The sequence below is a fragment of the Artemia franciscana genome, chromosome 9 (genome assembly GCF_032884065.1).
Source record: "Artemia franciscana chromosome 9, ASM3288406v1, whole genome shotgun sequence".
In the NCBI taxonomy this organism is placed as follows: Eukaryota; Metazoa; Arthropoda; class Branchiopoda; order Anostraca; family Artemiidae; genus Artemia; species Artemia franciscana.
In genome coordinates this window covers 27,276,368-27,286,367 of record NC_088871.1, presented here as the reverse complement: position 1 = coordinate 27,286,367, position 10,000 = coordinate 27,276,368, and the positions used below count along the sequence as shown (strand labels likewise).

The 10,000-nt window shown below is 33.4% G+C and overlaps 1 protein-coding gene across 4 annotated transcripts in view; it reads right to left on the bottom strand.

The window, feature by feature from the left end:
• The window catches only part of LOC136031216 (protein unc-13 homolog B-like), a 467,059-nt gene that overhangs the window by 259,525 nt on the left and 197,534 nt on the right, over positions 1-10,000 (bottom strand). For all 4 annotated transcript variants that reach the window (XM_065710597.1, XM_065710594.1, XM_065710595.1 and 1 more), the window contains one exon: positions 4,618-4,738. In XM_065710597.1, coding sequence (XP_065566669.1) covers positions 4,618-4,738 — 121 coding nt within the window. The remainder of the gene's footprint in view (positions 1-4,617; positions 4,739-10,000) is intronic.

Genomic DNA, 10,000 nt, shown 5'->3' with positions numbered 1-10,000 from the left:
TCTGGTGAAGGGACAGAAACTTCTTTTTCTTCCAATGAATTATCTAGTCTAGGTTTTTGATTTGCAAAGGTATGGTAGGCATTGATGATTTTATCCATGTCAAACTCTAAAACCTAATAATCAACGTAATCATTTTCAATCTGTTTAGTCCGTTTTACCTCGGCTTGTCGTTCATCATTATGAAAAAAATATTACTGAAACATCTGTTTTCTTCACAAAATCCCAAATCCAGTCATCATCGCTATTATTTTCAATTTTGACACGTTTCGATTCTCGCCTTCCAGGTTGATTTTCGTTGATTGACTCACATGTTTGGTGTTGCATGTGTTCTAACCACATGGGTCTTTTCTTTTCATTTTCATGGGTGACTTGCTCACATACTAGATGTCGCATGTCTTTTAACCGCATGTTTCTGCTCTTTATTTTCATTTTTGGCAAGTCGTCGCTTTTCTTCTTACCGCGTGCGTCTTTGCTTTTCTTTTTCATTTTTGACTCGTTCACTTGCTCGGTGTCGTGTCCTCAACCGTGTGTTCCTTTACTCTTTATTTCATTTTTGACACGCTCTAATTGTCGTTTTCGTATATCTTCTAACTGTCCGTATCTTTATTCCTCATTTTCATTTTTGTCACGTTTTGAATTTTGATTACTTCAGACAATTCAGACAATTATTACTTGAGACAAATGGTCTTAGCTTTATTTGCCCGTATTAGTGTTGTCACAATTGATGGTCCAGATAGTTAATTTTCATATTTTATCACGTTTGATAGTTCGGGTGTTGGTTCCAAAGAATCATTTATAGGAACTGCAACTGCAAATTTTCGGTTTTTGTGCCTTCCAACATACATTATGTTATATAAATGATTGATACATAGGAAACTGAGATAATCTTATTTATGCTATGTAGGCCGTCATGCAAGAAAATGCTAATACGATGTCACATGAAATGCTTATATGAGGTACTAGCATAGTACATGACGTCCTTTACAAAACGTAAATTAATGTGCTTAAGGAATTTTCTCAGACTTCTAACCTATCAGATCGTTTTTTTTTATGCGAGAATATCCCGAAATGCCAATTTTCTCGAAAAAAGTATGGAGCCGTTTTCGAGAACATACATAAATACACAATTTTTGCGCAATTATTACTTTTGTTTATTTATTAAAGTCAAAAAAGTGAAAACATTTAAAATTTATTTTGTTTTCATTAAATTGTAATTATATTCTGGCCTGAAGAAGGCATGGGGGTTGTCAGCGCTGCTCGTGTTAATTTTTGCTCGTTTTGAGTTTGATTCGGTTATTTATTGTAGGCTAATTTCTGTTCGTTTTGGTTTCATTTAACTATTGATGGCGATTTTTGTCAGTTTTACAATTAGAAGATTATTTGACTTTATTTTTGCTCATTTATGGTTTAAAAGAGCTCTACTTTTGTTTGAAAAACTCTTTTTGTGGCAAATTATTAATAAGGGTAAAAGTTGGAACTTTCAGGGAAAGTTGAGTAAGATCTTAATGTAAAGCAAAATACTATTTGCATTCGGGTTGTCAAAAAGGGTTTATCCGCAATATTTCTGGAATTGCTAAGTGTATTAAGTTGAAATTTTGAGATTGAAAACGTGTTGTTTCTTTGTTCAGTATGTTATTTGTTTTTTTATCTCCCAAGTTACTTTTCTTATAACTTTGTTATATTAGGGTATCTTTTGTGACAAAGTATTTTCTAAATAATAGTTTTTGGAAAAAAAAATATTCTTTTTCCTGGTATGACGGATTAACTTTATATGCTCCTTCGGTAATAAAATATGTATCCAGAAATACAATCCAAAATTAACTTGTTTTCATTCTTTTTTTTTAAACTTCAAAAGATAAGAAAAACTATAATTTGGGCTATTTAAAAGGGCCAAGATATGTGAAAAATTCATATGAATTTATCTAATCTTACATCCATTGTTGATTTATTGGTCATTCTTTTCATATTTTCGGAAGAGAATTCTGTCATTCCTTAGATTTGTGTTGGATTAGCGTATTCAGCTAATATTCTGCATCTTGTGTGGATTCATTTGTAATTGCCTTTCCTTTAATCTACTTTAGCTCACTATTGAGACTAGAGCTATTCCCTGACATAAATGGAGGGGGGGGGGTGCAAGACAAATAAAAGCAAATATGATAACAATTTAAGCACAATTTCTTTTATAGAAATGAAATAAGATTTTTTTTTGTTATTTTATCACAAGTATATTGGAGAGGTAGCCCTGGCAAAGGATTATCTAGCTATTACTAGCAATGGCAAATATTTGTTGTGACAAGGGGATTATTCCCATGACTTTTCGTTGCAGTTTTAATATTAATGTGTAAATATACATTCAACCGGAAGGAAAAGAAAAAGACTCGAATCCTAATGTCAAATAAACACCCCTTTTTTCCTATTTCTGATGATTGCTATGTTAAAAAAAAAAACATAAAAAAAAACATGAGCAAATGCTACTTCACAGATTAGGGTTTTCAAACAATAGTTTTCAATTCAAGTTTGGCAACCAAAAACGAAGTTTCGCTTTCCGGTTATCCCTAGAGGGTTGGCTGAAAATGACAATTTTCAGTAATCTGTCATCCTTCATCCACAGATCAGGCCCTAGCCTTCTCAACCTTTCTTTATCTATAGCCCTAGAAAGCGGGATGAATTGCACAATTTTTTTTTCAAAATACATGTTTTTCAAAGGAAAGTGAAGAGACATACTAAGGTGTAATACGAAAAGAAATAAAGTCCTATAATAATTAATTCTTACTACTGCTACTAACAACTCACTACAGCACCAAGCCACCTGAGGCCAACACATGTACGCACTCTTCTCCTCCATCCCAATCTATTCAAAGCCTCCCTCTGTACACCCTCCCCGGAAGTTCCTGTTTCTTTTAAATCTTTCTTTATGGAATCCCCCCACACCAGACGAGGACATCGTACTTTCTGTTTAGACTAAAATAATTGGCCAAAAAGGACAATCTTCGTCAATCTGTCATCCTTATTCCGCAGACGTGCCCTAACAATCACAAACTTTTTTTTCATTATACCTCTACCGTACAGTCTACTGTTTGAAATACGGTCCGTCAGCAGGCTATCCAGAACAATTGGTAGGCAATTTCTCGGCAAAACATCTAGCAAATTTCATCTGCTTTCCGGAGCGCACATGCTTCAGCGCCCATAATTAAGGTACTTCTGTATTTATAGCCACCCCTTTGAAGCTCTTCATCTGAGAAAAAGCGGTTAATCCGCTGCAGTGAGAGATAATTAGCTTTGCCTCAGTGAAATAAATTACAGTATAGGTATAATTCAATTAAAATTTTAATATATAGAATTTGTATTTAGGTTAAATTAGGTATCTAATATAATGCGTTCTGGGCTATCAGAATCCCATAATTCTCTGTTGTAGTTTCCATAATTTTGTTACCAAAGTCTTAAACTTTAATCATATTTTGGAACATTTCATTAGGATAAACCTAACTTCACATCTGGAGTTGGGTGACTATAATATACAAGTGTTATAATTATTCTTTAAACGAACACAGAAAACTATCAATGAATAAATGGAAGCCAAAATGACAGAAATTCAAATAAATAATGTCGTAAAACATAAAGAAAAAAAGATACAGTTATAGATAAATAAATGAATACTGAACTGAGCCAAAGTTAAAATGAATAATCTAGTCAATTTTAAAACGAATAGTAACGGTCAGAAACAAAACCAGGTGTAATGCTACCTAAACCTTCTAAAGATCATAGTGTCATTTGTTGAAACGTTACACTGAAATCGATTTGTATTTTGAGCAGTTTTATTTCTCTAAACATCAATAAAAGCACGAAAAATCAAGCAGGCAAAAATCAGCTGGCAAAAATGGCAGGAAAAATCAAGATTTACAAATAAGAGTGGTGCCACTTCTCCTCCCTTCAAAACCCTCTAAACGGCTTGAGTATCATTTTAGTTTAATTCAGAAATATGGATTTTGAACAGTGTGTTTTTTTATTAGTCACAATAACAAAACAAGTTACTGCAATGATCATGATGACTGGAGCGAACTAATGAAAGTAGACTGATTGCTTAATTCATAGTGATATTAATTCCTTGCAATTCCAGTAGGATTTTTCAAGGTTATAACTACAAAGGGAGAATATTTTGTTTTCAATAAAGCGCGGATGAGGCTATGGCCTTTTGAAAGTTTAGAAAGCGGTAGACCTGCTCCTATTTTTGGTAGCTTCTGATTGTTTTAACTTTGAATATATTATATTTTAGTGTCTATTTGTTTTAGGATTCGTTTGTTTGATTTCTGTTCGTTTTGGCTTTTATTTATTCACTGACAGTAATTTATGTTTGGTTTAAGATTGAGTTTTATAGAAATTTATTTCTACTTGTCTTAGGTTTTAATGTGGCTCAATACTTTTCTTTGAAAGATTTCTTTTTTCGAAAATAGGTTTTTAATTATTAAGATAAAATACAGAATTAATGTAGGTCCAAGCAAGAAAGGCATTTACAAACGTAGTTGTAGAGGAACGTGTAAGAAGAAATAGTCTATTCCATAGCAGTCCCAAATATAAAAGAATTCAGGAGAGAAAACGAAGTCGAATGATGTTCCTTACCTTATTAGCTCGAAAATTTCTGGCTTATCTCTTTCTCTAATCTTCATTCTTTCTTTCATTGCTGTAATAATTGCCTGAGCCTTGTCTTCTGCTCCATGCTTACTACTTTTTTCGGCAGCTCCTAAAAATTAATAATGATGCTTGCAATAATTTTTGTAAACTGTCTCCCAGAAATCTATACAAATGCACAAAGTGAGTTTAAGTAAATTAATGCCAAATTAGAATGAATGAGCTGTTGAATAATATTCCCACCTTCCTGTCACAAAATTGGAATATTGTATGAAAAAAATTACTAGGTAGGGATAATTTATGGCATAAGCTTGCTTTTACATAGCCTTTAAAAACTACAGACCCTTTACGCTTTAACTTCTAAAAACTGGGGAGAGTTTTTGAAATACATATAATCATGCTATAGTATATTTACTAGAGAATAAAAAGAATATATGTTTAATCAGCTAACTAAAGAGACTGCAAAAATAACTCTAATATTTTATTCTAAGGAACCGTGCAATGACCCTTTCCTATGGTGAATTAAATACATTTTTTTTTTTAACTGAAAATAAAGAGAAAGATTGAAACTCAAAACGAATTGTAGCTATACCGTATATGAGGAGGACTGCCCCTTCTCAATCTGTCGCTCGTTATGCTAAAGTTTCATTTAGTGCTTGAAAAAAGTTTCTTTTTCCAAATTAACGACCCTTGTGTTTCAGCAGTCATTCGTAAGGAATTGGATACTCTCCCTTTCCAAAATCAGGCAAATTTTTTGGGGCTCGTAGCTTTTAATGGGAACATTAAACCTGAGCAATTTTATATGTTTAAAATCAGCATAAAAAAAACAATTTGTTTTATTCACTGAATGTTATAAAAAGTTCATTTAGAGTAACCCTTTTAGAGTTACTCGGTAACTATTAGGCCGAGTCACGCCTTACGTACATTAGCTGTCACCAACTGTTACATTATATCATTTTACCCGCCTGTTTTTAACTCTTAAAATGCTCAGTGAAAGTGCCTCCTTTAAAAATTTAAAAAATTTCACCTATTATTCTAACAGCTGAACTATGTAGAAAAGAGATTACCATTCGAACTTATAGAACTATTATTTTCGAGCTCACCCCCTCCAGCAAAAACAGTCTTATTCAAATGATTTGTGAGCTATAACTTTCGCCCTATTAATCACCTTAGTCGTCTCAGCTGTGATTCCTAGTAACCCGTCCTACGGTAAATTTGATGTGTCTTAAACTTTGATCAATTAAAAATAAGACTCAGCATTAAGCCTATAGCATAAACTGTGACAAAAAAAAGAGATAAAAATCACACTAGTAATCTCAGCATTCATATTGGTAATTAAAAGGGTGTCTAAAGAGTCTAACTTCTTTTAACTTTGGGTGCATAAACATCCTTGTAGTGCAATTTACAAATTCCAAATTCCATCGACAGGTTCAGTTTGGCATAACGCTTACCCATCTTAGTTGCTTCCTCACTTACCCAACTGCATTTTACTCCTTTGAAGTCCCTCTTTGTTCCAGCATTCTCTAAACAGCTACTTTGATCAAAAGCCACCTAGTTTGTCTTGCCATAAGACAATTTTATTTTTGAGTTAGATTCAAAAATGTGATGTGTCTTCAACTTTGATCAATTAAAAATAAGGTTCAGTATTATGCCCATAGCAAAATTGTGACTTGATCGAAAAAAAGCTCCCTTAGCTTTCCTTTAGCTTTACATATTAGAAGCCAACATATTGACCAATATATATCCTTGATATTACAGTTCTGAGGAATTTCTTGCTCACATGTGAAGCTTCAACAAGAGTCATGTAGCAGAGGCGTTTGATAATGACTTCTTTTGGAAACATTTTTCCTATTTATTAATCGAACTCGTCGTGGATTTTCCATCATGGCTTGAATACCACCTTAAAAATCTTTCAATCGGATTTCGTTTTTCTTCAAAGAGAAGTTTTTACAAATATGATTTTAGCCCAAGAATCTAAGGATGCAAGGATGAAAGTATATGAAGTTAAAGTAGGAAAAGTAAAATATTACTTGAAGGTTGTAGTACTAGGCGTTTTTTGGCTAATTAAATAAAAAACAAGTTTTTTTAATTGAAAGTAAGGAGTGACATTAAAACTTGAAACGAACAGAAATTACTTCGTATTTGAAAGGGACTGGTCCCTCCTCAACGCCCCGCTCTTTACGCTAAAGTTTGACACTTTCTCTCAACTCTACTTTTTAAAACAGTAAACAACTTTAGCGTAAAGAGCGGGGCGTTGAGGAGGGACCAGTCCCTTTCATATACGAAGTAATTTCTGCTCGTTTTAAGTTCGATTCTATGACTTTCCCCCTAGGGGGTGTTTCCCCCTATTTTCTAAAATAAGACAAATTTTCTCAGGCTCGTAACTTTTGATGGGTAAGACTAAACTTGATTCAACTTATATATTTAAAATCAATATTAAAATGCGATTCTTTTGATATAGCTATTGCTAACAAAATTACGTTTTTTAGGGTTTTGGTTACTATTGAGCTGGGTCACTCCATACTACAGTTCGTTACCACGAACTAATTGATAAGTCATCCATTGACTCGTCGAAAGTACCGGTAAACCATTGATTTGGAAGAGTTTGGATTTTTGTTTTCATGTCAATTGCCATTGTAAACTATTTGTTTTTATGACATTTCATCAAGAAAAGAAAAACCATTTGACTTTCAAAATAGAGTATATGATACAATTCTAGAAATAAGCATATTTTCTGTTTAATAAGGCTTGTCTAAAGATCAAATACTCTTTGTAAAAGATGATCGTGGGTGTTTTTTTTTAGATGAAGTTTTTTTATCAAGTGTCGTGGAATTTAACACTCCTGGTTATATTTTTGTTTAACCCAGAAGGCTTGTATTTGTAGATATTTGCTTTACCCCTCTCCCAAAGCTCCATTCTTTGAGCACGGACAATTCCTCACTTCAACGGGAAATCCTTAAAGCAGAATTGATCAAACGCGTGTCTCGTTGTGCTGTTGGACCATTCTGGAACAGTTTTTACTCTGTAATTGAACTTTGTGCTTGCTTCCCTACTTCCAATTATCTCAAAATCAGGGTGACATTTCAGAAAACAAGAAATATTGACACTTTATTTCCAAGAAGAAGAAAGGAAAATTAATTATTGATTCAAATGTTTCATTTTTCTTTTGAGTAAGGGTAACCTTTAGTTTTACGATCTTGGGTGACCAGCGAATGATCTTCTAACTTCCTTTTTTCTTAGGACATTGCACAACCATTAAATAAGTTATAAAATAGAAACAAAGAGAAAAAAGAGAGAAACGGAAAGGGAGAGCGGGAGAGCAAGAGAGAAAAAACGAAAGAGAGCAGAGCAAAGAGAGAGCAACTATTAAATAAGAGAGAAATTGGCTAGGGGAAGCATCGGATTCAGTATTTCCCATCAAAAATAAATGAAAAGTATCACAAGATGTGAACTCTGATTCTAATGTGTCAATTCTGACAATCTTGATAAAAAAAAAGAATGTAACTACACCCTTGCTAGTAAGAATAAAGAGAAAATATGAAAAATGTTTGAAGTTTTGATGGGTTTTCCCAGTTATCAGGAGCCCCTAGACCATCAATTAACACTGAATATTCCTAGAATATAAATTATATCTGAAAAGTAAATATTCTTTGTATAAAAAAATCCCTGGAGTTTCCCCCTTTTTTACTGTATTCATTATAAAGTATACAATAATGCCGAATGTAATTACATGACAACACCCTAATTCGAAAGCTCATTTAGTAAGCTTAAGAAACATTAGCAGCTGAAGGAAAAAAATCTGAAAATTATACTGTCAAGGAAAAGGGAACAGAATATTTGGTATATTGTTTTTGGAATCATTAAATGAGTATTTGGGGATTCTATGTGAAACGTAGGATACATTTCGGTTTTAGCCCTTTTTTAAGTATCTTTACACCAAGTCCTTTTCTATATTGCCTAATATTAAGAATCTTTTGTTTATTTATTAGCGAATTAGCAGAAACCAATTTATGAAGAAAAAAAATCGTTAAAAACGGTTTTAATGGAATTCCATATGGATACCTGCGAGAATCTCAGTATTGCGTAGGCTACACATCTACAAATCACAAGCCTAAACTTTCTTTTTGCAATTTATATCAAATAGAATACTTAGACCTTTACGTTTTGTATGACTTTGAAATGATACTACTATTAGTACAACTAACAAGTCCCTGCAGCACCAATCCACCTGAGGCCAACGCAGCTGAGAATGCTCCTTCTCCATACTAGTCTATTCAAAGCTTGACTCTGTATCCCCCTTATGTAGCTCTAACGTAAATTATTTTTTTATGACCCCTCCTGTTTTATGTTTGGTCTTAGATGGATGACTAAATACCCTAAACTTTTGCAATCTGTCATCCTTCGTTCCCGAAATCTGGCCTAGCAATCTTAAACTTCTTATAGCTCTGGAAAGTGGGCCCAAACCATATTTCTATACAAATTACTTTTTGATATACAGTCAGTAATACAAGTATCTAAATCATTCTTAAACAATTCCCTTAGAAGATATTTAATAAATCATTCACTGTCTTTAAAAGTGCCACCATTTGCGGGCCATACATGACCACTGTCATGACCCTGGCTTACAGCAATCTAATCCAAGTTCCAACACTTGTCTTTTTATTCCTTCAAAGTATTTTTGAACTGTGAAGAAACACCTTTCACCTTGCCTGTTCTTTCTCTTACATGTTCACTACATTAAGGATCAAAATTAACTACTAAGGTAAGTAATACTGTTCAGTTGGTCTATTTTTTCATTACACAAGCCCTACCTCAGCATCCTAAATGATTTCTAGTCTGAACAACTTGTTGTTCTTACTATTAATTTTCAAATATAGTTTCTTATACCCTGAACTTCCAAAACTTCAAAAAGTTCATTTCAATTTTTTTACGTTTTTATTTCGGACACACTAATGACCAGGATAGTCTGACTATAGATGAGAGTTTTAATCATCCTTAAACCTTCTATTTAATACACTGTTCTCCTATAGCCTTAGCTGTAAGTAGTGAAGGGGACAGTACATCCATGAGAGCTCACACCCATCAAATCTCGATCCGGACAGTTTATTTTAGAAACTTCATCAAGACCCAGGTGTTATTAGTTTTCTTCAAGATGCAGGTGTTTGTTACACCATTGGGAGCGTTTTCTTCAAGATGCAAGCGTAGATGTTACCTGATAGTTTCTTCGATTGTTTGAGAACCTAGATGGTAGAAGGAAAAATCTTCAAGGGGCGCCAAATCAAGATGCAAACATAGATGTTACATCATAGTTTTTTATCCGACCGGGATTTTTCATTTTTCCGTGTCTGTCTTTGTGTGTTGGTGTGACTGACTG